Source organism: Cavia porcellus, unplaced genomic scaffold (assembly GCF_034190915.1).
Source record: "Cavia porcellus strain 051 isolate PalLab524CR breed Dunkin Hartley unplaced genomic scaffold, mCavPor4.1 scaffold_7, whole genome shotgun sequence".
In the NCBI taxonomy this organism is placed as follows: Eukaryota; Metazoa; Chordata; class Mammalia; order Rodentia; family Caviidae; genus Cavia; species Cavia porcellus.
This window is the reverse complement of record NW_026947490.1, coordinates 22,950,951-22,978,745: the sequence shown is the minus strand read 5'-3', so window position 1 is coordinate 22,978,745 and position 27,795 is coordinate 22,950,951. Positions and strand designations below refer to the sequence as shown.

General features: G+C 56.8%; 2 protein-coding genes across 9 annotated transcripts; one reads left to right on the top strand and one right to left on the bottom strand.

The window, feature by feature from the left end:
* Positions 1 to 258: 258 nt before the first annotated feature.
* On the top strand, positions 259 to 4,434 carry Znf296 (zinc finger protein 296). The gene is made up of 3 exons (XM_003464669.4): positions 259 to 658; positions 922 to 1,071; positions 3,365 to 4,434. The coding sequence occupies exons 1-3, from the start codon at positions 379 to 381 to the stop codon at positions 4,345 to 4,347; spliced, it is 1,413 nt and encodes a 470-aa protein (XP_003464717.2). The 5' UTR covers positions 259 to 378; the 3' UTR covers positions 4,348 to 4,434.
* Positions 4,435 to 4,917: 483 nt separating this feature from the next.
* On the bottom strand, positions 4,918 to 27,702 carry Clasrp (CLK4 associating serine/arginine rich protein). 8 transcript variants are annotated; one of them, XM_013146882.3, is made up of 21 exons: positions 27,580 to 27,702; positions 26,605 to 26,732; positions 19,424 to 19,521; positions 18,841 to 18,942; positions 18,539 to 18,618; positions 16,153 to 16,237; positions 15,279 to 15,427; positions 14,480 to 14,576; positions 13,184 to 13,262; positions 13,031 to 13,104; positions 11,887 to 11,928; positions 10,251 to 10,463; positions 9,848 to 10,135; positions 8,214 to 8,501; positions 7,865 to 7,904; positions 7,492 to 7,552; positions 7,310 to 7,368; positions 7,186 to 7,232; positions 5,616 to 5,722; positions 5,190 to 5,214; positions 4,918 to 5,036 (listed from the first exon to the last, which is right to left on the bottom strand). In XM_013146882.3, the coding sequence occupies exons 2-21, from the start codon at positions 26,701 to 26,703 to the stop codon at positions 4,994 to 4,996; spliced, it is 2,076 nt and encodes a 691-aa protein (XP_013002336.1). In that variant the 5' UTR covers positions 26,704 to 26,732; positions 27,580 to 27,702; the 3' UTR covers positions 4,918 to 4,993. The 8 variants fall into 8 exon arrangements, with proteins under 8 accessions (XP_013002336.1, XP_003464620.1, XP_013002337.1 ...); XM_003464572.5 differs by having other exon boundaries at positions 5,616 to 5,698; positions 27,580 to 27,701; XM_013146883.3 differs by having other exon boundaries at positions 26,605 to 26,769; positions 27,580 to 27,659.
* Positions 27,703 to 27,795: the final 93 nt, after the last annotated feature.

The window sequence follows — 27,795 nt, the reverse complement described above, 5'->3', positions numbered from 1 at the left end:
CACCTAATAAGAAAGAGGGCCAATGATTCCTCGGGGATAAGTAGGGTCCACTTTGGGTCCTTCCAGTGCTTCAGTTTCACTAGCCCTAAAATGGGCTAAGCCCCGTCCTGCAAATTTAGAGCTATCAAGTTCGCTGGTGCGCAGGGCTGGGAGGATGAGCTCGCCGGCTGCAGGGCCCCTGCGGGCCACCCCGTCCTCTCCGCCAGGCCCCGCCCCCTGGGCGGAGCTCCGCCTGGTCAGCACGTGTAAAAGTTCGCCGCGGGTCGCCGCAGCCACTCACCTGAGCGCTTCGCCCCGAGCGCGCAGTACCCGCGCGTCCTCCGCTCGCGCGTCCTCCGCCCGCCGGGCCGCCTGCCCTTCCCGCCCGGCCCGCGACTCATGTCCCGCCGCAAGGCCGGCAGCGCGCCCCGCCGAGTAGAGCCCGCGCCCACCGCCAACCCAGACAACGAGGAGATGGAGATGTCGGAGCTCGTCATCGATGTGAAGCTGGAACCGGACGCGCGGGCCCTGCAGGCCCCGAAGGAGGTGTCCGCGCTGGAGCGCTTTGGGGGCGAACCCCGCCACTCGCCGGGCCCCGTGCCCGCCGGGGCCGCCCTCCACGCCCTGGGCGCGCGGAGCCCGTGGGCCCTGTGCATGCCGCTGACCTCGAGCCTTGCCGGTGAGCTTCCGCGTCCCTGCCCCAGCCCCCGTCCCTGCCCTGGGCTCTGGGCCCAGCTTCCCCTCCTGGGGACCCTCGGGTGGGATCTCCTTCCTTGGATAAGGACCCGAGAGCCTGCCTTATGCCTTTAGTCTCTCGTCCGGTCCTAGCCCCAGCCTCCCCACTCTGACTTTAGGGTTTCCTCTCTCGTTCGCTCTCTTTCTCAAAACCCCCAGCCCCCATCCTGGCCCCACCCCACGCTCACCGCCGCTTCCTCCCTGCAGACCGCCAGCTCTGGACCGACAAACACCCTGATCTGTTGACCTGCGGCCGCTGCCTGCAGACCTTCCCGCTGGAGGCCATCACTGCCTTTATGGACCACAAGAAGCAGGGCTGTCAGCCCTCCGGAGGCCCCAGCCCCTACAAGGGCTCAGGTGAGTGAGGCCGCCAGCAGTCTGTTTCTCAAGTTCAAGGGCTGGGCTTCCTTGCGGGAGAGGGGGCTGAGGTGGACAAGCAGGGCACCGAGCACCACTTCCCCTTTCTCCCCTTCGGGTGGAGCCTAGGCGTGACCAGGGCTTGCTTGTCTCGGGGCTGGGACTAGAGTTGGGGAGGGGGCGGGCGCGGAGTCTGGGCAGGGAAGGAGGTGGCCCACAGGGTGTGGCCAGCCAGAAAACTGGCCTAGGGATTTGCCACACACAGGCACCCCCTCCCAATCTGGTTTCACTTCTCCTTCCCCTTGGACAGAAATAACTGGCCAGGTGGCTGGACTAGGGGGGCAGTAGGGGGACCTGGGAGGATGGCAGGGTGGGGGAAGGGACTAGAGGCCAGTTGGAAGCCGGGGTTGCCATCCCTCCCACCTCTTCATCATACTGATTGAGGTGCTGGTCCACTTGCGAACCAGGGAAGGGACCCTGGCTCCCTGCATTGGTGGAATCTCCCAACCCTGGGTGCTGGGAAGCCCCTGGTTTGAGCCTGTCCGGGGTGCTGGACACCTAGGATCCTTCTCTTAGGAGGGAATTTAAACGCTTAACGTGGCGCTCCATGCGCAGCATGATTTTTTTTTTTTTTTTTCTTACTAAGCCTAGGCTGTAGACTTCCAAACCTGAGAATTTCCAGCCCCCGGCTCATGCCCTCCGGGGACTGGAAAGTGGGATTATATCCTGGCCTGAGCCAGGGAGGGTCTGCTATGGGAAAGGGGAGGGGCTGTAAATGAATCCAATTTAGTTGGAGGCGGGCCGCACGACGTCGTGGGTGAGGGTGGAGCTTGATGGGACCGCGGAGGGATCGCTCCAGCTCAGTACTGGACTTGGAATTAGGGACCCCTTGGTCTGTAAACTCAGTTCAGGCTTGTTGAGGGCTTATGTGGGCTGAAGATCTCAGCTGTTTCCTATTTGAGGTCACAACTATCCTGGAAAAGAGAGGACCCCCAGGATCCTCATACTGTAGCAGCTGGCATAACTGAGGCTCAGAAGGGTCACTTTTAGCCAGGTGACACTCAGGGAGCAGGGGTCTGTCTCGGGCCAGGTTGACCTTCCCCAGCCTGTCTTTGCTCTTGACTTTGGTCTTCCACAGCATTTCTGCCCAAAGACCACCCCATTGGAGACTGGCTAGGATTTGAGAATTCTAAAGGCAAATGAATTCGGTGCCTCTGCATGTGGGATTCACACAGAGGCTGGAGGGCTGAGGTCTCTGTCCTGCTCTTCCCTCACCTTGGCAAAGTGGGAAAATGGATATGGTTGTAGAATCCCTACGCATGAGGCTTGGCGCAGAAAAGAACCCAATAGTTGAGATGTGGTTTTGCTCCATTAAGCCAACAGTTTGTTTGAGACAGGGGCTCACTATATAGTTCCAACTGACCTCAAGCTTGCAGGGATCCTACTGCCCCAGCCCCTACCCTCCCCCACAGTGCTGGATTTACAGGTGTGTGCCACCACGCCTGGTGTTTTGTGTTTTGTTTTTTTTAAAGCTTCCACTCTGCACCATGGTCTCCAGGTTTGTGGAGCCTCCAAGCTGTGTGGCCTGGGGAAATGCCTCTGCCTATGGTTAGAGGTCTCATTTCCTTGCCCAAGGGAGCAAAGCCCTGCCACAGTAGTTCGCACCTAGGCATTGCTCCTTGAATTCATTCACTTTTTTGGGGGTGCTAGGGATAGAATCCAGGAGCTTGTGTATACTAGGCAAGTGCTTCACCCCTGGTCACCTCTTGTGCAAGGTCTTTCTGATCTCTTTTCTGTGTCCCTCTGTTTTTTTACAGACAAGGTCCCACCATATATCTCAGACTGGCTTTGATCTCACTATGTAGCTAGCCCAGGCTGGCCTGTTCACAACAATCCTGCCTCAGCCTCCTGAGAGCTGAGATTACAGGCTTGAACCACCACATCTGGCTTGTCCCTCACTCTTAACATAGCTGGGGTTAGGGGCTGGGGATTTAGCTCAGCGGCATAAGCTTGCAAGCTTGCCTTGCAAGCAGGCAGTTGTGAGTTTGATCCCCGGTACCGATAAAAATGAAAAAAGACAAAAAAACATAGCTGGGTTTTTTTTTTAACTTTCGAATACTGAATCCTTGTACCCAGCAAGTTTTCCTTACTTTAGGAAGCTTCCTGCAGGCATGGTGCTGTATGCCTTTATTGCCAAATCCTCATCTGGAGCAGAGCCTGTCCCTCGAAAGGGCCCTGGGACCTCAAACCCCTCTCCCCTAGCACTAACCTCCTGCACCTCTCTCTTACCTAGAACCCAAGGAGCTGGCAATGCTGAGCTGCCTCCACTGCGGCAGACAGTTCACAGGTGCCTGGAAGCTGCTGCGCCATGCCCAGTGGGACCACGGGCTGTCCATCTACCAGACAGAGTCAGAGGCCCCTGAGGCCCCACTGCTGGGCCTGGCTGAGGTGGCTGCAGCCGTGTCTGCTGTGGCAGCTGTGGGGCCACCGGCTGAGGCCAAGGGCACTCGGCTCAGTGGCCTCAGCCGGCGGAGCCCCATCTGCCCAGTGTGCAAGAAGACCCTCAGCTCCTTCAGCAACCTCAAGGTGCACATGCGTTCACACACGGGTGAGCGGCCCTACGCGTGCGACCAGTGTCCCTATGCCTGTGCCCAGAGCAGCAAGCTCAACCGCCACAAGAAGACCCACCGGCAACTGCCACCCCAAAGCCCCTGCACGGCTGACACCAGCCAGGAGCAGGCATCCACAGCACCCCCTGAGCCAGCAGCCCATGCTGCTGCCCCGTCCAGCACCCTCCCGTGCAACGGTGGTGGCGAGGGTGCTGGAGCTGCGGCCACAGCAGGCATTCAGGAGCCCGGGGCTCCTGGCAGCGGGGCTCAGGCTGGCCCAGCTGAGGAAGCCTGGGGAGTAGTGGGCAAAGAACAGACAACTGACCCTTCAGAGAACCAGAAGAGCTCGCCCAAGAAGATCCCCAAGGTGGCAAGCAAGAGCCGCGGGCCAGGGGGCAGCTGCGAGTTTTGTGGGAAGCACTTTGCCAATAGCAGCAACCTGACGGTGCACCGGCGCTCGCACACCGGCGAGCGGCCCTATGCCTGCGACCAGTGTCCCTACGCCTGCGCCCAGAGCAGCAAGCTCAATCGCCACCGCCGCATGCACGGCCTGGAGCCTGGCAGCACCAGCTTCAAGTGCCCACACTGCTGCGTGCCCTTCGGCCTGCGAGCCACCCTGGACAAACACCTGCGGCAGAAGCACCCTGAGCTGGGCGAGGTGGCCTGAGCACAGGAGGGCTGTCCCTGACACTGGCCAGTGGTTGTGCTAACCTTATTTTCCTTGTCTTGTGCAAATAAATGTCTTCCCTATTTACCCATGTGTCTGGACTCTAGCTTTCTTGGGGTGTTGTGGTGGGATGGGAGGCTTCACCTTGGGTGGACGCTGGACAGACCGGTTTGGAGTGGCGGGGTGGAGGGAAAGGCCAGCCCCAGTGCCCGGGGCACAGTGGGCTGGCACAGAAAGCTGAGTTCCCGGTTCTTGTGTGGGCGAGGCCAGTGCAAGGGCCAGGCAAGGGTGGGGAGAGGCCTGGACCTGTCGCCGGAGGCCCCTGGGCACAGTCCCGGCCCATCCTGTCCACATGTGTGGGCAGGTCTGCACCCTTTTCCCACCAGATCAGCCCCTTGCCAGTGAAGCAGGCCTCACAGGCTTTGGCAGGGTGTGTGACCACTGGCAGTTCTGGCCAAGGCAGCTGCAGTGACACTGACACTGACACCTGGCCGAAGCCCAAACTCCCCCATAGCTGGTGGGCAGAAAGGGCCATACCACCCATGCAAGTGAGAGACCAGGTCGAGAGCATTAAATAACATCTGCTTTATTTCACTAGAGAAACCAACAGCGAAGCTTGAGCCTTGGACCCCACCCCACCCCACTCCTAATGTCGGTAATGGGGGCTTCGGGACCGGGACCTCGAGCGCCTACAGAGAGAAGAGGTGGCTGTGAGTGGGCCCACACATGCAGGTCACTGGGGCTTCACGGGACAGGGCCGTGAAGGGAGGGCTGGGGGGGGCATGGAGCTAGGAAGGCAGGCGATGGGAGAGGAGGGTCCCTGGAGGGGACTGGCTGCTCACCTTCGGGAGGAACTGTATTCTCGACCTGGAAAGGAAAGGAGGGCAGCTGAATGAAAGCCACTGCCCAAGGCCAGGCCTTCTCCTGACCTGGGTGGGCTCCCGAAATCCATACCAAGACTTCTGGAGTCCACTGACTGCCCTGTCCCCCTCACCAGCCCAACAGTGTGTGCGGACAAGCCACGCTCACGCCTGCAGCTGCTCTGTGACTGAAGCCCTCAGTCGTCCTGCGCAGGTCCGTGTGAGTGCGTGCACGTGTGCTATGGCTGGAAACCTGCTGTGCGCTCAGTGAGCCTGTCTGGCGCCTTTCTTTCCCGAGACAGGGTCCCACTCTTGCCCAGGCTGGCCTCAAAGCCCTGGACTCACTCCTCCCTCCTCCGTGGCTCTGCAGCTCCCCCGCCAGGAGCCCCGAGGCAGCGGGACACTCACTGTAACGAGGCGAGGGCGAGCGGCTCTGGCGGCTGTACTGGCGTTCCCACTCCTCTCGCTCCTTCTCCCTGCGTTCCCGCTCCCTGCAGGGGGAAAGGGGAGGCAACCAGGAGAGGGGTGAGCACCTGCGGGGCCACGTGCAAAGGAGAGGCGAGCAGAGCAGAGCAGAGCAGCAGACTGAGGGGCCGAGGCAGTGGGTCCTGCCAGCAAACCTCAAGAACAAAGCTGAGGGAGGCTGGACAGTTCTAGTACCTCCTGTACATGCAGGGCAGACAGGGCGGACAGCAGGTTGGCAACCCCAGTGGCAGCTCATTCACTGGCTGCCTTCCCACTGCCTGGCGGTGACTGCCGAATCCTTCAACAAGCACGAGGGGGGGCGCGTTCCCACCCCCATCCAAGAACAGGCTAACTGAGGCTTGGAATCACACGGTACCATGGTGGCAGGTGGCAGAGCCAGGGTCAGACAGCAAGGGTAAGTGACACAAGCAAGCCTCCAGCCACTCTTCCTCTGCCTTCTGATGGCAGCCCACATAGCTCCCGAAGCCCCACACCACCTCGGGCATGTGATAAACAGTGACAAAAGCAGGGACAGCCTCGGCCTGGGCATCAGGCCTTCTTCCCACATGCCAGGCTGCAGCCAATCCTGCAGAGGCAGCGCCAGCACAATCCTCTGTTGCACACAGGAAGGAGCTCCCGCACAGACAGGGTAACGTGCTCGTCCACGGGCACACAGCAAGAACGGGAATGAGAACTGCAATTCGGAGACACACCCTGCTGGCCTGACCCCTCCCTGCCCACACTGCCCTGTGACCTGTGAGGTGTCACTGAGGACCACTCCGCCACACTGTCAGTGGGAAGTGAACCCCAAGTCTGTGTGATCTGGGCTCTAAGCCCTGGACCACCGTTTGACAAGCAATGGAAGAAAGGAAGGCAGACGGGGGAAGAAAAAAGGCTCTGGCCCCAAAACTAGTTTGAATTCACTCAGCAAACACTTATCAAGCCTCAGTGCCAAAGACATGGTTGCCAGACCTAATGTTTTAGTGGCAGGACTGGGGGGGCATGGAGCTAGGAAGGCAGGCGATGGGGAGAGGAGGGTCCCTTCTGCCTTCCCCCGTCTGCCTTCCTTTCTTCCATTGCTTGTCAAACGGTGGTCCAGGGCTTAGAGCCCAGATCACACAGACTTGGGGTTCACTTCCCGCTGACAGTGTGGCGGAGTGGTCCTCAGTGACACCTCACAGGTCACAGGGCAGTGTGGGCAGGGAGGGGTCAGCAAGCACAAAGTTCATTTTGGGGTGAAAAAGGCCACCACCAGACACAGAATGCAGCAGAGTGCAGCGCAGAGCTGGGAGGTGGGGGCTGCAAGGGACAGGATGGTTAGGAAAGGTCCTGAGTGGAGTGTGGGGTGCCAAGGGGACAGTCCAGATGGCAAGCTTGGGGGCTGAGGGAACCAGGCTGCCTGGTGTGCCAGCTTTGCTGCCTCTGACCTGCCCACAGGGACTGGCACGCCTCTAGCCAGGGGGTCCCAGACAGCTGGGACGCCTACACACAGGAGACTGGGGGGGAGCCTTACTTCATCCGGATCTTGCGGGCCATGGCGCGAAGCTCATCTTCCCGCTCCTGCAGCAGACACAGTCATGAGGTGTGGCCTGGCCAGCAACCGAGGGACTGCCTGGGCCCGGCCCAGCCTTGCTCACCTGCCGCTCGTGTTCCTGCTGTATCATCTTCTCCTGGGCCGCCTTCTTATCCGCCTTGACTATGGAGGGAAGGCACATAGCTGAGTGTGGCCAGCCAGCCCAGCAGCGGCACACTCTTCCCGTCCCTAGTGTGTCCCAAAGGGTGCCCCAGCCTCGAGAAGGCCTGGCGACAGGGGACATACACTGCCTGTTGAGCGCCTTCTGCATCCTCAGCTTCAGCCTCTCTTGTGGTGTCAGCTTGGGCTGGGGAAGGGGAAGAGACAGCAGGAGGTGGGTGTCCCAGAGCGCCCCTGGGACACCTCAGCCAAGAGCCTGGCGCTTGCAGGGATGTGGGATGTGGAGGGGAGGACGTGTGGTTCTGAGAGGCTCGGGACTGCTGCAGCCCAGTGTGCAGGGAGAGGACACACTCTCAGGGGCCGCACCTCCTCTCCCCTCTGGCTTCAATCCCCTGGGCTGGATCCCGGCCCACCCAGGCACCCCTGCAGGCCCACCGGGCCCAGCTCTGGGCACTGCTGCTGCGGGAATTAGACGGGCGAGTTCCAAATTCTTACTGACTTTGGCAGCTCCTGTCTCTTTACCAGCGGCAGGTTCGGTCCTGGATGGGTGGGAGAAAAAGGCAGTTACCACCTGGGAGCCCACAGCCTCTGCAATGCCCTTGAACCAGAGAGTCAGAGTCACAGGCCTCAGATGCCCCAGGGAGTTACCACCCTGTCCCTCTCAGACCCTTTAGCCAGCTCCGCCTACCCACAAGCCTCCAGAGCAGGGCCGGAACTGACCTCTGCCACAAACCTGTCGCCGCTCCAGGACACAGCTGCACCCTTCAGAGACCCCAGGAGCTCCCTCCCTGCCTGAGGCTCCCGACCCTCAACCCAGACCCTCACCCACTGCCCAGGCTCCTGCTCACTTTTTCAGCTTCTCGCCCACAGCAGGGGACGCTGCCGGCCGGGCCAGCTTCTCCCTTGGGGGCGACGGCGACTGGCTGCGGCTGGGGCTGCGGCTGTGACTGTGGCTGGGACTGGGGCTGCGGCTGGGGCTGCGACTGCGGCTCCGGCTGGGGCTGGGGCTGCGGCTATGGGTGAGGCTGCGGCTGCGGGACGGGCTGAGGGACCAGCTGCTGCGGCTGGGACTGCTGCTGTGGTGCCTGGGGCCCCGGCCGCCCCTCCGATAGCGGTCCCCAGAGCGGGAGCGGCTCCTGGGGCATGACAGGCCAGAACAGGGCCGTGAGGTCCTGGGGACAAAGCGCCCGACAGCCACCCTGTCTCTCTACCTCACTACCCTGTGTGTGCCAACTTCCCCAGTGGTAGGGACATCTGGGAGCCAGGACTTGGCTGGCTTGCTGCCCCTTCCTGTCCCATCCCCAGCTCAGGGCACACAGCAAGTATTCTGGGGTGCCCTCACCCTCACCTTGCCCGAACCTCGGCACTGGCAGGACTGCCCTGCCTCATCCTCTCCCGAACGCAGGACACTGGGGTTCCTGGAGCAAGGGTGGCTCTGGAGTTATGGCCAGGCCCAGCTTCCCATCCCAGGCTTTTCCCTATCACCACTCTGGGTCAGACTACAAGGATCGATCCAGAAGCCAATTCTGGGTTGCACATTGACAGCCTGGGCCACACTGGCTTTTCATAAAATTACAGTTATTAGTACTGAGAAATTAAGAGCAGCCCTTGAAAAACCCAAACTCTCAGCAGTCATGGTGCTATACACCTATAATCCCAGCAGCTGGGAGGCTGATGCAGGGGGATCTTCAAGTTGGATGCCAGACAGAGCCACACAGCAAGTTCAAAGCCACCCAGGCCACATAGCAGGACCCTACCTTCCTCCAGACACCCAACTGCCTGTGGGAAAATGGAAGACTGGAGAGCACCAGCCGACTGCCGGGCAGTCTTGACCAGCTGGGAAATCTGTGCTGGCACTCCCGGCCTTTTACCTGCTGGCTCTCCCAGGCAGTAACATTACAACCATGACAGGACATGGATGACAGGAAGCACACGACCGGGGCTGGGCTTCCCTCCAGTGCTTACTTCCACCTCCACAGCCTCCCCTGACTCTAACAAATGACTACTCCACAGGTGACAAAACTGGGTGGGCTGGCCCAGCCCTCCCAGCGGCAGCTACCTGCATTCCACCTGTCGACATCAAACCCTTGTCGAGAAGCAGTCGAGTGCCAGAAAGCAGCTGCCCTGGTACCTGGTGACTTTACTTCTCCAAAGGTCCTCCATGATGCCTGCAAACTTGCCTCCTCCACAAGGACATCTCAATTTTTCCGCTTCTGTCAGCCCACCCATGTGCTGGAGTGTCTCCCTAGGGTTTCCCAGGCCCCCTACTACAAGCTCTAGGCCATCCTGGTAGCAGTTAGAGGTGCCCTGTGCCAAGAGGTGCATTCTCCCTCCCACTCAAGCCCCCGGGCACTTTGGTGCTTTGGGCCTTGGCCTACCAAGTCATGCTTGGCACTCCCTGAACACAAGGGGTATTCAGCTATGTGTCCCCTTCAAACCGAGTTTGAAGCAAGGCCAGTGGCCAGGCCTCCTCCACACGCACCTGCTTCTGCGGCGGGGCCCATAACCTCCACGCCGGGCCGGCGAGCGTGAGTAGCGGTGTCCATCCCGGGAGCCCCCGCCTGAGTGTCGCCGGCCTCGGCTGCGGGAGCGCGAGTAGCGCCGTGAGCGGGAGCGGGAACGGGAACGGGAGCGGGAGCGTGACCAGGAGCGGGAGCGGGCATGGCGGCTGGAGCGGTAGTAGCCCCCACCCCGGCGAGATCGGGAGCTGGAGCGGGAACTGGAGGTCCTCGAGGCGGAGGAGGAGGAAGAGGAAGAGGAGGTACGGCGGCTGCAGGCGGGGCACGGGGGACGGGTCAGCAGGGGCCTGGGCCAAGGCCCCCCTCCGCCCCAGGTCCCCCCCACGGCGGCCAGGACGTAGGGCGGGCAGCGTGAGCGTTACCGACCGGGCGCTGGCATTGCGTCCCGGTGCGGGGCCGCCAGGCTGGGGGGGTGCGGGGGGCTTCCCTGTGGCGGCCCCTGATGCAGCAGCTGCAGCGGCTGCAGCTGCCTCCTCATCGCTGCCCCCAAAACTGGTGATAAAGGTGATCTTCTCCTCGCGACCCGGGCTTGGTGAGCGCGAGCGAGAGCGGGACTCAGAGGTGGATTCCGAGGGCGACCTGGGGGCGAGCAGAAGAGGTGGTTTAGGTCCAGGGTGCTGCAGCCTGACCCAGAGGGGGGCCACTGTGGAGCCATCTACAGAACCTTGCCCACCCTGCGGCCTTGCAAAGCAAGCAGTAAAGGGAAGAAACAACCTCAGGACTGAATTCACATGGCCATTAAAAAATGCAGAAATAAAAAAAAAGAGAGATCGCCAGGCATGGTGGCTCACACCTGTAATCCTAGCAGCTGGGAGGCTGAGACAGGAGGATCATAGCAAGTTTGAGACCAGCTTGGGCTACAAAGTGAACTCAAGGCCAGCCTGAACTATATAGCAAGACCCTGTCTCAAAAAGACAAATAAATAAATGAATGAATAAATAAACAAAAAGATAGAGAAGCCATCCACATGCTGGGCAGGGCCACCCTTGTCTGGGATTTCTGATTTCTGCTGTTTTGAGATAGAATGTCACTATGTGGTCCAAGCTACTCCTGAATTCACTATATAGCCCAGGCTGGCCTCCAAGTCACAGAGATTCCTCCTGTCTCAGCCTAGAGTGCTGGAATTAAAGGCCTATGCCACCATGCTGGGCAATTTCTGATTATTTCAGAGAGCTGAGATTAAAGAGGCTGTTTTGTGGGTGGTGTGTGTGATATTCAAAGTTGAACTCAGATGGCCTCTGCCATCAGCTACATCTCTAGTCCTTTTAAAATTTTTAGACAAGGCCTCAGACTAAGTTGGCCAGACTGGGCTGGATCTTATAATCCTCCTGTCTCTGCCTCCCAGAACTCTATGATTACAGGCTTGTCTGCTCTACTAGGCCTGATTAGACTTTTGACCTCCAAATCACAGCTTCCTGTCACATTTGATTATTTTACTAGAAGACTGGATTGTGCTTAAATTAGAAACAAGCTTAGCCAGGTGTAGTGGTACAGGCCAGTAATCCCAACATTCAGGAAGCTGAGGCAAGAGGTTCACTGTGAGTTTCAGGCCAGCTTGGGCTACATAGCGAGTTCAAGGCCAGCCTGAACTACACAGTGAAATCCCGTCTTTAAAAGAAGAAAAAGGGCCAAGAATTTAGCTCAGTGGCTCAAATATTTGTCTGGTAAGCATGAGATTGTGAGTTCAATCCCTGATACTAAAACAAAACAAAACAAATAAAATAAAATAGGGGCTGAGGATATAGCTCAAAGACATGAGTGCCTGCCTGGCAAGTGCAAGGTCCTGAGTTCAATCCCTGGTACTAAAATAAATCAATAAAATAAAGCAAGTTCAAATTGAAAACAACTTGGGAAAATACAAAAACGAGGCCCACCCATAACTACCACTGATGATACCATGCAGTGGGGGGGACATGAGGAGGGTGGGCTGCCCACCCCTCCTCACCACCCTGTTCCTCTTCAGGTAGCTCAGGGCTGCCTCTCCCTGGGCCCGAGAACTCACCTCTTGTAGGGGTCATAGGTAGGGCTGTCCCGGCGGGCATAGCTGTGGGGAAGATGGGGTAGGACAGGTGAGGGCCTATGATCTGAGCTGGCCTGGACCTGGGTCTGGCCCCAATGGAAGGCCTAAGCCTGAAAGCTGGCACAGTGAGGGGGCTCCCACCCAGGTTACAAGCCTGGCTGTGATTCCTCCATCTATTTCTGCATCAGATCTGCCCAAAGCATGGGCCCAGTGCCCCCCTCCATGTCCCAGCCAGTTGGAAACACAGCAACCGCTCACAGCCCGTCTTTCTTGGCCCTCTGACTATACCACCTGGCAGCCCTGTCTTCTCTCGGCCGCCTGGAGCTGGGACTTCAGATGTATGCACCACCATGCCCAGCTCCACCGAGTCTCAGCTGCTCACCTGCATGCCAGGGACTAAGTGTTCTATGACTATTAACTGATCAGCCACACAGCACAGATGAGGAAACTGAGGCTGAAAGGCGAAGTCACTTGCCCAGAGCTCGGAAATGAAGGAGCCAGGGTGGACACCGAGGCTGCACGGCCCAGCCTGTGTCTGTGTGCACTGCAGTGACAGGCACCTGTGCCTAAGAGGGTGGCAGTCAGGATCAGCGCCACACTTCAGTCACTTTTCATCCCAAACCCTGAGCTGCAGCACCTGACCCTCTGCAGCCCTCAGACATTCCCTTTAACAGAGTGCTGGTGAAAGAGGCAGGGCTGTGTCCCAGCCACCAGGCCTGCACAGCTGTCCCCATCTGTAAGTGCTTCACTGGCACCTGTCCCAAGAGCTTCAGGGAGGACTTGCATGGCCTCTGTCCTAGCAGGTGATGGTGTTCATTTTCAAGGGAGGAAACTGAAGTTCAGAAAGGTCATATCTCCAAACTGATGGAGGCAGTGGCCGAGCAGGAGGGCGGAGGCAGAGTCCAGGACCGAAGCTCTCCATGGCTTCTCATGCTCCTGGGAGTGAGGAGCGGCTAGGGGACATGTCCACATGCCCACAAGGCCACTCCTGCCACTGAACTTTTCTTACCAGCCATTAATACTCAGCCAGGACCTTTTCCACAGCCAGACACCACCTCGGAGGGGCCTTCCAGACCTCGGGTGCAAGCCCCTCCCCAGAGCCCGACACCCATGGTGGGTGCGCTACCTGGGTGGGCTGATCTTGCGGCCCCTCAGCCGCTTTTCCCGGAACTCTCTCCGCTGGCGCCGGGAGCGACGGCCCTGGGTAGGGGGTGGCAGGCTGATGAGGGGTGTGTTCCCTGTGAGAACAGCCCTGCCCTTCACTCCACGCAGCCCTCACCGAGTACATGGCTTTCTCCTCCTCCAGGGCCTTGGCGTGTTTGATGGCCTCCGCCTCCTCCTTGTCTTTCCGAAGCATCCTGCAGAGGGGGTGAGACTCACCATGGAAGAGGGTACAAGTCACAGCACAAGCAGGGCTCCAGCAAAGGAACTGAAGAAAGTGGGAGACCTCTTGCTGTCCCATGGTGTCTTTTTTAAAATCAGGGGGTTTTTTTTGTTTTGTTTTTTTGTACTGGGGATTGAACTCAGGACCTTGCACTCGCCAGGCAGGCACTAATGCCACTGAGCTGTATCCCCAGCCTCATGGTGTCTTTCAGTGCTGGTTGGGCACTAAGAACTCAGCACTGGGATCTCCAGCTGTGTGGGCTGACACGCTAGAGAGCTGCTCAGTGACTAACACAGCATGGTCCGGGAGAAACGTCAATCACGGAAGAGCGGCAGGAAGCACTAAGATCTGGCAGTTGGTAGTTGCACACATTAGTAGGGATGTTGGGGAGCTGCGCAGAGCGTGACATCTGAGAAAAACCCAGGGAGCAGCAGTGTGAGGGCCTAGACCATCTGAGGAGGGAGGTGGCGGCCACCAAGGTTGGGAAGGGGATGGGGACAGCCAGAGGACCTGCGGTTAGGAGGGGAGAGGACAGATGGGTCGGGACTTCTGGCTGTGCTGAGGATGCTGGCTGCCCCTGGGAGCTTAACAGGGGCAAGATCCGGCAGAGGCCTAGGAGCCGTGCCTAAAGAGAGGCCAGTGAATAATGCTGCTCCACTAGGGGGCACTGTCACCCAGCCCAGGTGCTGGGCAGCTCCTGGGTTCAACTTGCCCAGGTCATGAGGGAGGCTGAGTAGGTGTTTCTGGGTGCAGCCCCCAGTTTCTTTTATTTTCCTTTCTTATTTTTATTTTTTGGTACCAGAAATCAAACTCGGGACCTCATGCTTGCTAAGCAGACACACCATCATTTCTTTTTTGGTACCAGGGATGGAACTCATGATTTCGCACTTGCCACGCAGGAGCTTGCTTATACCGCTGAGCTAAATCCCCAGCCCCATCTTTTCTTTTTGACAGGGTCTCCCTGTATAGTTCAGGCTTGCCTTGAACTATGGCACTCAGCAGTAGGACTTGAACTCAGTGATCCTCCTGCCTCGGCCTTCCAAGTGCTGGGACTACAGGTACATGCTACCTGCCTAGTTCAGTCTCAGATTCTGCACGAAATGGAGCCCCAGGTGCCTACCCACCAGGCTTTAGAGCAAAATGGCTGTAAGGACCAGGAGTGTAGACAGAAAGAAATCTGGGTGGCCTCACCTGACAAAGTCACCATCAGCCATGCCATAGGTCGTGGCCTGCTTATTGAGATCTGCCACCTGCTCCTGGTTCAGCTCATCAACATCCACCTCCACATCTGCACCAAGAGAAAGGCCATCAGGAGCCAATGACGAGTGAGAGGACGGGAGCAGGGGCTGTGCCCCAGGAGAGGGGAGCAGGGCACCCCAGCCAATGCAGCCCTGCAGGAGGGGCTGGGCAGGGTGGCTCCGCCCGGCTTCCCCATACCCCCGGGCTTGGCCAGGGTGAGCACAACACTCAGGTGGTGGGTGTTGGAACCAGGCCTGGGGGCGCGGTGAGGGATGGGTGAGTGTAGAGGAGGAATGAATGGTGGATGGACAGACAGAAGGAGATGGAAGTGGGCGGCAGGTGTTTTTGCCAGCCGGGAAGGACGACAGCCCCCAGGAGAGTGAACAAGCAGGTGCTGGTGGGCTGTGAGCCGGCCTAAGAATAGAACCAAATGGGTGGTCTACTCAGGGGGTCTGCAGGTGGGCTGGGGGACTGGTGGCAGACGCAGAGGGAGAGGCAGGGTGAAGCTGACCCGAGTCCGAGAGGACAGAGCCACCAGCAAGGTGGGAAAGGTGTCACACAAATAGTGCCTAGAAATGGGAAGCGAGAGTGACAGCCGGAACGAGTAAGACAGGAGGCAGCAGGAGACAGAGCACCCTGGAGCGGAGAGGGAAGAGGGTCACGGCGTGGTGCACCCCACAGAGGGAGGAGGACAGGACACAAAGACGATGCCCAGGGACTGCGAGAGGGGAGGGCAGAGAGGGGACCCCACCGATGTCGGGGATGACCTCATCTTCATCCGAATTGCTCTCCTCCTCTGCCGGTGACTCTTCCTCCTCCGGCTTCTCTGCCGCCTTCTCTACTTCGGCCACAGTGCTGTCCTCATATGTGTAACCGATGGAAGCTTTCTTCTCAGCCAACCTGGGGCGCAGAGCCCGTGACCCAGGGGTGCCCAGCAAGAGGAGGCCACAGGCAGCCCCACACACTGGCCTCTCAGCCCAGGGTCCTCTGCTCCTGCTCCTTCCCATTCCAGGAATTCACCTTGGCCCCGCTGGGACTATTCGGGTCAGTACTGCTGGGGGTGGATCTAACTAAACTCATGGGGTGCTGCCAGGTGTTCCCTGCTCCCACCCAGTGCAACCCTCAGCAGAAGCCAGGCCCAGATTGGGCTCAGAGTCTGCTGAAACACTCAGTGCAATGATGAGAAGCCTAGTCAGAAAGAGAGGGCAGCTTGAGCTTAGGATCCCCCAGGGAGGACTGGGGAGGGGCAGGAGACAGCAGCCCAGCGTGGCACCTAGGCCAAGCAAGGGCTCCAACCACGGTGCAGAGACGAGACAGCCACCACTGCCACCCAGAGCAGGGGCCAGAGGCCCGGAGTGCCAAAGTAGAGGGGAGAAAATGCCAGGACAGGCACGTTACAGTTCAGTGTCCTGTGTCTCTCCTGGCTCCCCGTTTAGAGGAGCACACAGGGCTCGCAACCAAGAGGGATCGCAACCAAGAGGGTGCCTCCCAACTCTACAGATTAATATTCAAGCAGAGCCTCTGTCGACCCCTGTCCCACAGCAGGTGCCTCCCTGGATGGCCACTCATGAGGGCCTATGCAGGGCGCAGTCCTCCACTTTGGACACCACCCAGACCTGACTCACTTCTTCTTCTCGTCCTCACTGGGTCTCTGGAGGCCTCCATACAACTCGTCGATATAGATCTGGTACAGGCACTGTTCCTCCGAGACTGCAGCAAGCAAGAAGCACTTGGTCAGGGTTTGGCTGGGGGACAGAAAGCAGCGATGGGCAGGAGGACAGGGACAACTCAAGTGCAGCTGGGAATGGAGTCACGGGTTCAATGGTCACAGTGCTGTCAGGGGGACACAGCCACTCCAGCACAGCTCTGGCTGCCCTACACCCTTGCTCACCATGTGACCTTGGTCAAGTGACCTAAGTTCTGAGTCTTGGGTGCTGCTGCCACCACTGCTACTATACAGGCTTCTGGCCGGACCTTCCACCTGAGCGCCGGCCCTGCAGCCACTCCCTGCCCACTCTCTGGCTCAAGTGTAAATGAAGTGTGGTTTGGGGTGATCTGGGCTCTCCCTTGCTCCGACATCTACGTTGGGGACCGAAGCCCTCCTGCTCAGCCCTGCTGTGAGACCTCTGCCCCGACCCGCTGTGGGACCCTGGGCCACTCCTCTTCCCTCCGCGTGTGAGCTTCAGTTTTCCTACCTGTGCAGCAGTGGCCGGGCTAGTGAGCTGGCGAGTGACGTGGCATGGCTGCCTGGCTCAAGCAGACGTGCCAGGACCTGCCTGTCCGCACAGTCCAGGAGAGCCCCTGTGGGCCTTGCCCTGGCCACACAACCTTCTGTTCCTCTGCAGTGGCCCCCATTCTGGGTGCCGCACACACTATGCTCGTCTGGAGTCCTGTGCCCACCCTCACCTGAGCCGGACCCTGACCGCTGTCCTGGGAACGGCACAAACCATCTGTTATGACCCCACTTTGGCTGTCACTGCACCACTCATGTGCTACGTAGCTGCTCCCTGTCCCCCACTGGGCCCAAGCCAGCTGCCCCACATGCAGCGGGAGACAGTTAAGGTGAACCCTGGCTCTACCTTCAAGAACAACCCAGGAGACCTTGAGAAATGGCAAAAACACTAGTACCAGTCAGGCATGGTGGCGTACATCTGTAACACAGGCACTCTAGTAGGCTGAGGCAAGAAGATCGAAAATTCAAGGCCAGCCTAAACAGCTGAGTGACTTACTATCTCAAAATGAGGTATTTTTAAAAGGGTTGGGAGTTGGGCACGGTGGCACACATTTGTAATCCCAGCACTCAGGAGGCTGAGGCAGGAGGATCACTGAGAGTTCCAAACCAACCTGGGCTACAATGTGAGCTCAAGACCAGCCTGAACTGCATACAGTGACTCTGTCTCAGAAAAGTCAAAAATAAATAAACAAATACAAAAAATAAAAAGAGTTGGGGATGTAACTTAGTACAAAGCCCCTGGGTTCAATCCCTAGTCAGTAGGGGTCGGTTGGTCTCTCTCTCTCTCTCTGTCATTCACACACACACACACACGTACAACTACTGAGTATATAGCACCCCACAGAACCCTCACAACACCTCATGGTACACAACCACCATCATCATCCATTTCTTCAGGAGGACGCCAGGACCCACCAGACAAGGGTGCCATTCTTCCAGTGACTGCCAGGGGAACCCCTCCATCCCAGGCAGGAGTGGTCAGTGCTGTGGGGAAGAATCCCAGCACCTTGGACACCCTGAGCCTTCACATCCTGTCTGTAAAATGGGGCACTACCCTGGGTGCTGTGCAGGAGTAAGGAGAAAATGAGGAGGCCTTGTCTGCCAGGCATCCTCTCTTCAGGCAAGCCCAGAGCAGAAGGCTTCTTTCTCTGGGGTCTCTGCTGTCTCATTTGTGAAAGGGCAACACTGTTCAGGCTGGGCTCGGAGAAGAATCCAGGATGTGTCTGAACTCAGCAAACTGTCGGGCACTGCACAAACACTCATTTCTTTTCTCTCTTTTCTTAATTTATTTTTTATTTTAATTTTACTTTTTTGAGATGGGGGTCTCATTATGTAGTTCAGGCTGGCCTCAGACTCTGTGTAGCCCAGGCTGAACTCTTGGCCTTGAACTCTTGGCTATCCTCCTGCCTCAGCCTCCTGAGTGCTGGGGTTACAAGCATATGCCACCACACTTGGCTTAAACATGCATTTCAAACAAGAGAAATACCCTTCTCATCCAGGCAGGCAGGGAAAATGCGTATGTGCTTGTTATTCCCCCTTCTCTCCCTTTTTACAATGGGATATAAATCACAGCAATGGGGTGGGGGTGACCTTGAGAGGCACCTCTAATTTGCAGACACTCCCTGTGCCAGTTCCAGACACGAAGGCTCCAGAGGGGAGAGACACAGACAGACAAGCCCAGGGCCACAGGGTGAAGTACCTGGATAAACCCCGTCTTGCCAAATGCCTGGCCCTCCAGTGCCTGGGAGCCCCTACTCCCACCCCGCCCCATCACTCACTGCCGGCAAAGTCGTTCTGCACCAAGCCTCGGTAGCGCTCATAGTTACATTTTCGCTCGTCCGACTCCTGCTCTGGGGAGCTGTGGGAAGCCAAGATGCTGAGATCAGAGGAGGAGGTGCGTCACACCCCAAGCCAGCAGGAAAGACTGAGGCGCTGGCTCAGGCTCAGGTGCAGGCAGGGAGGTGGTTTGTGACTCTGAGAGCCTGGCTTCCCTGCCTGTCACCTCCTCGGGACCTAACAGGCAGGCTGGGCAAAGACAGGAGCTTCAGTCCTAGCGTGGCTCCCCAGGGGTGCAGCTTACATGGCTGTGAGCAGTGGGGGCGTGTAGTCAGGGATGTGGTCCAGGTGGGCGCGCACATCGAAGCGGTCAATCATATTGCTGGTGTCCCCCTGCCAGGGCATCCTGGAATGCAGAAGGTGGCAGCAGAAAAGTAAGGCACTTGACTTCTGCTCAGAACAAGGCACCTGCTCCCAAGCAGTCAAGCCAGGAGCCCGGTCTTCAGTGCCTCTGATATCCACCCATGGTGTGGCTGTCACCCTCATCCAGCTCGCAGACCCTGAGCTGCAACCCCTGAATCAGCAGTCAAACTCCAGGACCTGGGGCAGGCCATCCCACGTGACTACCTGGGGCAGAGCAGGCCCCACATCTAGGGGCCACCCACAGAGTCCAAATCACCTGAAACCCCACTCCCACCCCAAACCTCCTCTCTGCTTCTCCAGGGCCTCTGGCCAGCCCTGTGTTCCCCTCAGTCCTGCCCAGGGCTCTGTCCCAACCCTGCTGTCTACACGGCAGCCTTCACAGCCTGCATCCCCAGGTGGGTTTATGTCCCAGGCTCTGCTGCAGACTCACATGCCCAGCCCCTTAGAGCCCACGGCAGTCTCACATGTTAACAGGGCTCTCAGCGGCCAGGGCGACGGCTGAATCCAGGTGCACCTTGCAGGCTCGGCCATGCACCTGCAGGAACTGGGCTGGGTCCTTCTTCTGCATGGTGAATGGGACAGAGGTCATCACCCAACAGAGCTCACACCCCTCCCCGTGGAAGCAAGCTTAATGGCCAGCTGACCTCAACTGACCACACCTCTGAGGTGGACCAAGATGTACAGTAATGAGAGCCTAAGTAGCAGGTGACTTTATCCCAAGATAGGAGCCCTGTTCCCTCTTTGGGTGCTGGTCGGGGCCCTGGGCACAGGCCCAACCATCTTCACAGGTGGTACTGAGACCTCACGGTCTACAGTGTGACCTCAGCCTTCCCACCTCACTCCTGAGCCATCTGTTCAAATGCAGCTATAAGCCCTTGGGCCTGGACCAGCTAGTGAGACCCTGAGACTGAAAAAGCACAGGGAAAAGTGCTCCATGTCCTTAATCACCAGGGAAATACCAGCCAAAGACTCAAGGAACCATCTAATAGTGCTCTGAGGGGCTGGAATGGAAAGGACGGACCATAACAAGTATTATCAAGAACTCGGAGAAATTCAGTTCCTCAAAAAGTTAAACAGACCCAGGGACAGTAGCACACATGTGTAATCCCTGCTTCTCTGGGGGCTAAGACAGGAGGACCAAAAGTTCAAGGTCACTTTGGGCAACTTAACAAGACTTTGTCCCCAAATTAAAAACAACAAAACAAGCAGGGTATGGTGGTTCCCGCCTGTAATCCCAGCACTTGGGAAGCTAAGGCAGGAGAATTGTTTGCAAATTTGAGACCAGCCTGGGATACAAAGTGAGCCCAAGGCCAGCCTGAACTGCATAGCCAGATCCTGTCTCAAAAAGACAAAAAAAAAAAAAAAAGCTGAGATTATAGTTGTAGAGACCCTCAGTTCTAAACCCAGTGCAGAAAGAAAAAGGGAGGGATAGAATTACTGTAGGGCCCAGTAATTGCACTCCTAAACACATACCCATGGAAATGAAAACAGGTGCTCAAACTAGTATTTGCACAGTAACATTCCTAACAACATTGTAATAACGAAAAATGGAAACCCAAATGCTTATCGGTAGATAAGCAGCTAAAATGGGGTGTTATCTACACAATGGAATGTTACCAGCCACCAGGACTGAAGAAATGACCCTTGCTACAATCTGGATGGGCCTCGAAGAAACCACCTTAAATAATGAAAGGCCAGTGCTATAAATCCCATTTATAACAAGTGTCCCGGATAGACAGCCACAGGGACAAAAAAAGAGATGTATATCTGCCTAGAGGCGAGGCGCTGGGGAGACAGGGAGGGACTGCTTAGCAAGGGGATAATGAAAACTTTCTAAAATTTGTCTGGATGATGTCTGCGTGCCCCCTATTGAAATGCACTAAACTGCACATGTTAAATGAGTAGTTTGGGAATGACACTTCATAAAGGTATTAATAAAAAAAAAGTTCACATTACAGATGACACCTATGTCTGCTTGGGGACACTGAGGCACAAGGATCACAAGTTCAAACCCAACTCAGACTATGTAGCAAGACCGAGTCTCAAACTAAAGAAGTGCTGAGGTACAGTGCAGCATAAAGGCCCTAGGGTCAATCTTCAGCACCTCCCCACCAAAAAAAGAGGCCAAAATACCAGTACCAAGATGGGAGAGGATGCAGAGCATCCCAGATTAGTGCTGGTCAGACTTGGGCTCCGGTACGAGGACTGTAAGGCATCGTGAGAGCATTCAAGATCAAACTGTGGCTCCCACCACTAAGCCTCTTGAGGGCCAGGCCCTGGTGAAGGTACCTGCGGGCCAGGGCAGAGGAGCCCAAGAGAGCCTTTGGACAGCACACCTCTTTCCTGGGCTCTGCTAAGCCCTCAGGGAGCAGGGAGCACCGCACTCCAAGGGTGACACCCTGCCCTCAGGCTGGACAGCTCCCAGCAAGGCTGCCCCTCCCTCATTCCAGCTCCGCCTAACAGCCAAACGTGCCCACCCTCCACCCCAGCCCACTCCCCACCTGCTATCCCACAGGCCAGGAGCCATTCTGCTCACTGCCTGTCCCCAGGGCTGGCTGGGAATGAACACTAGGGGAGCACCTACTGAGGAGGAGCTGGAACTCAGCAGGACTTGGTACCACTGCAAGGTTCTGCAAGCTCCTCTTCTCACCTGCCCCCAGCCAGCCCTCCATGCCAGCACCAGCTTGTCATCCATTCTTACACCTGTCACAATGAAAGACACTGGGGCCAGAGGGACACACACAACTGGGACCACAAGGAATCTGACTCCCACCCTACACCTTGCCTGCCTCCCTCAATCCTGTCTCAGGCCAAACACACAGGAGTCCGCTTGGCCACCATACGCCCAGCTGCCCCAGGCCAAATGCACCAGCCCCACAGGCAGGACTCAAGGGACAACACCTGCAGCATAGAATCCAGCCCGCGTGCGCAAGCTCCGAGGAACCACCTCACAGGTACTGGGCTAGAATAAAGGTCACAGTTCAGGCCCAGCTCTTCTGGGAACAGGAAAAGCCAGGCTGCTGTGCCAGAGCCAGGCACCAAGCTGCGGGCAGTTTGCAGGCCTCCTCACGCAAGATTCCCAAACCTGAAGAAATTCGCTGTGCTCCCCCAAGTTCCAGGGAGGAAACAAAGTCACAGCAGGAAGGTCCCCTTGCCTGAGAGCATGCTAGCAATACACAGAACTAGGACTGAAACCCAGATGCACCTGACTCCAAAACTGACTCCAGGGCTGGGTACAGTAGCAACTGTCTATAATCCCACAGCTCTGGAGGCTGAGACAGGAGGTTCATAAATTTGAGGCTGGCCTAGAAAACACAAAGAAAACAAAACATGGCTGGGTATGGTAGTGCACACATATAATCCTAGCACTCAGGAGGCTGAGGCAGGAGGATCGCTGCAAATTTGAAGCCAGTTTGAACTACATAGTGACTTCAAGGCCAGCCTAAACTACAAAATGAGGACCCCCCCCTCCAAAAAAAGAAAAAAATTGGACAGATGTGATAGCACACATTCTGTAATCTTGGCACTTGGGAGGCTAAAATAAAGCAGGGAGATTGAGGTCAGCCTAGACCACTTGAAAGACACTGTCGCTAAAAACAAATAAATTATGCTGAGCCTGATGGCATACTCCCGTAATCCCAGCACTCAGGAAGCTGAGGCAGGAGATCACCATGAATTTGAGGCCAATCTGGACTACACAGGGAGTTCAAGGTCAGCCAGATTCTATCTCAAACCCCCTCACCAAAAAAAAAAAAAAAAAAAAATTATTGCTTTTTCATTTTTACTTACTTTTCTCAAAACTTCTAGAGTAATTTTGTTTCTGTGGTTTAAAAAAGCACATAAGCCCTTTTATGCTTTTCTATTCAGTCCAGGCTGGCCTTAAACTCCCAATCCTCCTGTCTCGGCCTCCTGAGTGCTGGGATTACAGGTGTGTACCACCACACCTACCTTTTTCATTTGTTTTCTTAGACAAGGTCGGCAAGTCCAAGGCCAGCCTGGGCAATTTAATGAGACCCAATAAAAACAATAAAAAGGCTTAGAATGCGGTTCACTGCTCCTTGGGTTCAAACTCCAGCACCTAGTCAGGCAAGGAAGTACACTGGAGCTGTCCTCATCAGCCTTCATTAATCAGGGGCTTGGGGAATAAGCAGGTCTCTGCTCAGAGTCTGCCTCAGTCTCCTAGCACTTGGAAACTGAGGCAGGAGGATTGCCACGAGTTCAAGGCCAGTCTAGGTTACATGGTAAATTCAAGGCCAGTCAAAAAACATTATCTTAAAAAAAAAAAAGCCCAAATTCACTCTTCCTTTATTTCCCAAGTACTAAGGCTTGAAACTATGCCTGAGCTACATCCCACCCAACCCTTTAAATTTTATTTTGACACAAGGTCTCAGGAAATAGACAGCTGCCTAGGCTGGTCCAGAAGTTTGGATCCTCCTGCCTCAGCCTCTTGCATCACCAGGATTACAAACACACACCATTGCTCCCAGCTTCAACAACCATTCTTAACTATTCCTGCCTCTAGGATCAGATGCACTCAGAGAGGTTCATGAAAGCTTCCGTTTATTCACTCACTCAGCTGCTCAGCAGGCACCTGAGTGCTGAACCCTGTGCTGGACACACAGTGACAGCCAGCCTGGCCTCAGGGGCTCACGGTGAGCCGACACAGTGTGAGACTGCTGGCATCTGGGAGCCGGGAATCGCCTGGACCCCCAACCCAGCCAGGTGTCAACAGCGCCTTCCTGGGAGAGGAGACTCTGAGCAAAGACCTGCTTATTCCCCAAGCCCTGATTAAAGAAAAGGCTGACAAGGACAGGAGCAGAAAGACAGCACTGGAGTCAGCTAGCGACTCAAGGGGAGAGAAGGACACCAGGGACAAGTCAGGAACACAGAACCCAGTCGCATCACGACACACTCATGCAAACTACCTCAGTCACCCTGCACCTTGTCTGGGGCCTAGAATGAGACTAGGGGCCTGGATGAGCAGCCTCCGCCAGTGCTGGGCCGCCTCTGGCAGCTTGGCAGCAGCCCATCTACATGCAGATCACGTTCCTGCTGGGGACACTGGCTGCCTGTACCAGCCCGCACCACAAAGCACCCACAGACTTGTTTCAAAGGTCTCCGTGTCTTCCATCGAGGGGCTGATCGCGAACGTCAGCCTGTCCTGAGGGGAAAATACGCTGGAGGCTCCCTGCTACCAAGGCCTCCCGAGCAACCAACTCCAGCCTTCCTTCTTTCAGGCCACCCACGGCCCTGACCCAAGTTCCAGCTCCTTCCAACATCAATGACAAGAGCTGATGTTTCTGGGGCAATCGATGCCCCAGGTGGGCACACACTCGAGCCTATGTGCCCAGCCTTCCTACAAGTTGGCAAGGTAGCCGCTCTCTTCCTCCACTAATAACTGCAGTGGTCACGGAACTCATCACACACGCATCCAGTTGAGACCAGGCAGAGTAACGTTTACACCTTTGAGCTGGATATAAACGTGGCAGTATTGTATGGACAGTAGGACATGAATAAAAGGCTTGAGAAAACATCTAAAACCTTAACAACTAGCATGGGCACCCTTGCCCCTTTCCCTCCCTCCTTCTGCTCTGCTTGGTGCACTGAAGATGTGATGGCTTAGCCCTTGGGACAGGTCTGGTTAGAGAAGCGATAGCCAACAAAAAAACAAAAACTGATCATCAGATGCTGAGCAGAACTGACTGTGTCTGGGCTTTTCTGTAAGTCAGGAATAAAGTTCATCTTGTGAAAGCTTCTCATGTTTTAGGTATCTGTCACCCAAATATGATGGACACAACATGTCACCTCACATACAGAATAGCAACAACACTCAGGGAGATAGTCTCTGGTCTAAGGCCCAGAATATGGACATCGAGCAGTCAGAATTTAAATCCAGAACCCTAAGACTCCAAACTGTAAGGGACTAACCAAAAAGGATCTTACTCCTTGGACAAACTGCTTCACCCTCCACACCTACCCTCTGCAAGGCAGAGCCAGGTGGGCAGCTGGGAGGTCTGGTTTCCACCTGCCTGCAGAGTGCAGAGCTGTGCCAGGCCATGACTCCTGAGCTTCTGCTTCTCTGTAAATGGAGATACTAAGAGCGGCCTCCTGGTCTGGGGTGAGAGCGTGAGGAAGCAGGGAGACACTCCAGGTGCTGAACGCATCTGGGACTCATGAGCCATTATCCTCAGCTGCCTCTGTGGCACAGGAGCAGCAGCAAGAGCCAGCTCTCAGGGCCTGCTCAAGGAAAGAGGAAGGAAGTGCCCAGGTAGTGGGCACTGGGCCTGGAACACGAACCACCTTCATAAATGGTAGCTGTTCACCTCTGAGCGCACAGTGTGTTCCCAGCACTCTGCTGAGGCCTCGACTATGACCCAAGCACTGTCCTGGGGGTCATATTATAGTTATCTGATGCCACCAGATAGGCTCTCCCTCTACCCAGCAGATCTTTCCTGGGTGACAGAGGCAAGAGAGAAGCTCAAGAAGCTTCTCTGCTCTGCAGGGCTGAGACTTCCCTGAAGCCTGAGAGCTGACAATGAGCAAAAGCTATGCAAGAATGGGAAAACGTCCTGCGACTGTAGAATGTTGGAGTCAGTGGAGGAATAGCCAGGAGACCAGGATGACTTGAGCAGGGGAGCTAGATAGAGTGGAGAGGCATGAGTCTAGGGGAGGGGCAAAAGCCAGAGTAAGAGCTGGGCTGGCAGCTGTGTGGCTGGGTGTTTGTCTAGCATGGCAAGGCCCTGGGTTCCATCCCCAGCACTGGGAGGGAAAAAACACCAGGCCTTACAGGCTATGATGAGGAGCGTAGGCTTTCTCTCAAAGGTACTAGAGAACCACCGAGGTGCTCTGAGCAAAGAGGTAGAAACAGGGCAGCTTTGTGCTTTACAAAGGCCTCTCTGGCCTCCTGAAAAGGATGGGCTCAAAAGGACAAGACAGTCAGAAGAACAGGGAGGATGCTGGATAGTGACACCACAGTACACAGCAACATCTACACACACGTCACCCAACAAAACTAAGCCTGGTAAACACAGTGGCACCATTTCAACCTGGGGTTTCAAGGACAAGTGCAAGCTAAACAGGTGAGGAGACGCGTCAAAGGCCAAAGCACTGCTATGGCAGACAGAAAAAGGCCAGGGGAGTTGCCCAAGAAAGTAGTTGAGAGGCTGGCAGAAGCTAGGCCACAAGTGCCGTTTAAGCCACAGCTTAGAATCTTGATTTTTTTCCTCCAAAATCAACTAAAGCACAAACAGAAAAAAAAAAGTAGCCACTTAATGACTACTGATGGCATGTTACTAGGGGTCAAGCAAACCCCAAGGGTAGCTGAGCTCCTCTGGGTCCTGGGAACACAGTAAAAGATAGCACAGTGCTCCGGAGACTGTTCCTCATCTGGACTGCTCAGAAGGTTACAAAATCTCCCCTCTTTCCTGGTAACACTAGGTATGCACTCCCACGCCCCGGTAGACGGTAACAGGACCCCCATAGGTCCTTACTCATAAAGACACCCAAGAAGCAATTAGGGACAATTCTCCTGGGCAAACAGGGCTCTAATCCTGGCATGCTTCCAAGCCCAAATTCTGCCTGGCTGAGCGACTGGGGCCCCTCCCTCGGGATGCTCTCCCACCCCAGGGAAAGGCTGGTCACTCACGATCTTCTCATAGTACTCCCGCCGCCGCTCTGCTCTCTTCTTGTAGTCAACCATCATGCCTCGAAGCTTCCGCTCATGCTTCCGAGCTTCGTGCCACATTGTGGTGAGGCCAAGCCTGGGGCCTCAACCTGGGAGATGAGGGGGCCGAGGGAGGTGTCAGACAGGCTGTAAAAACCATATGGGCACAGTCACAGTCACCTGCCCAGGTGGGGACAGAGATGACCCTAAATATCCTGTCTCCTCAGCTTCGGGGAGGGGAAGGGAGGCTGCAGAACTGTGGGCCGGAGCCTCAGGTGTATCCCTGACAACTCTGACCCAGTAGTTTGCGGCACTCTGAAGAGTCCTAAGTGACTCTAGGACGAGCATCTCTGAAGGGAGGAGTGTCCTAGGTGCTGGAGTCGGAAAGAGAGGCTCGAGGAAAGGAGAGAGCTGCAAAGGACATCTGTGGGTGTGGGGACAGGGATGAAGGCCTGGGGAAAAAGAGCAAACTTTACAGGAGCCGTGCAGTGTTGTGGAGGGGGTAACCGAGGGCAGGTGAAGGGCGTGGATGGAAAATGACGCCACTTGACGGAGGACTGCGGAGGAGGCTGCCGGGAGAAAGCGAAGGGGGCTGGTGTGCCAGGACGGATCTGCAGCGAGGAGGGCAACCAGGAAAGAGGAGGAAGGCGGAGTGGGTTTGGCTCCCGGCCGGGGCGGCGAGGGCGGGGGCGCGGGGGGTGAGGCTGAGGGACGACGTCTGGTGACAGGGACGGGGCCCCGAGGGTTCGGACAGCGCTCGCGGACCAAGTCAGCGCCAAGCCGCACAAGGCAAACAGGGCCCACGGCGGGGCAGAGGCGCGGCCCGGACCCGTCCGGAAGAAAGGGGTGCGGGCTGGCCTCAGGGACCAAGGCGCAGCCCAGAGGGCCCCAATACAGGTGAACCCGAGCTAATGCCATCCGAAAGCCAGGAGGTCTGGTCGCGACACCTGCACTCACCGGCTGGCCGCCGCCACCTCCCACTGCTGCGCTCGCGCGCGGCCCGCACCGGAAGCGGAAATGGGGACCCGCGCGAAGGGGCGGAGCAGAGCATCATCGAACGGGCTTCCGTCGGCAAGGGGCGGGGCCTGGGCGCGAGGGACGGAGCCTTAGCTGATGGGTGGGGACACGTGGAGAGGGCGGAGCAGAGGCTGGGGTGCTTCCTAGCCGGAAAGA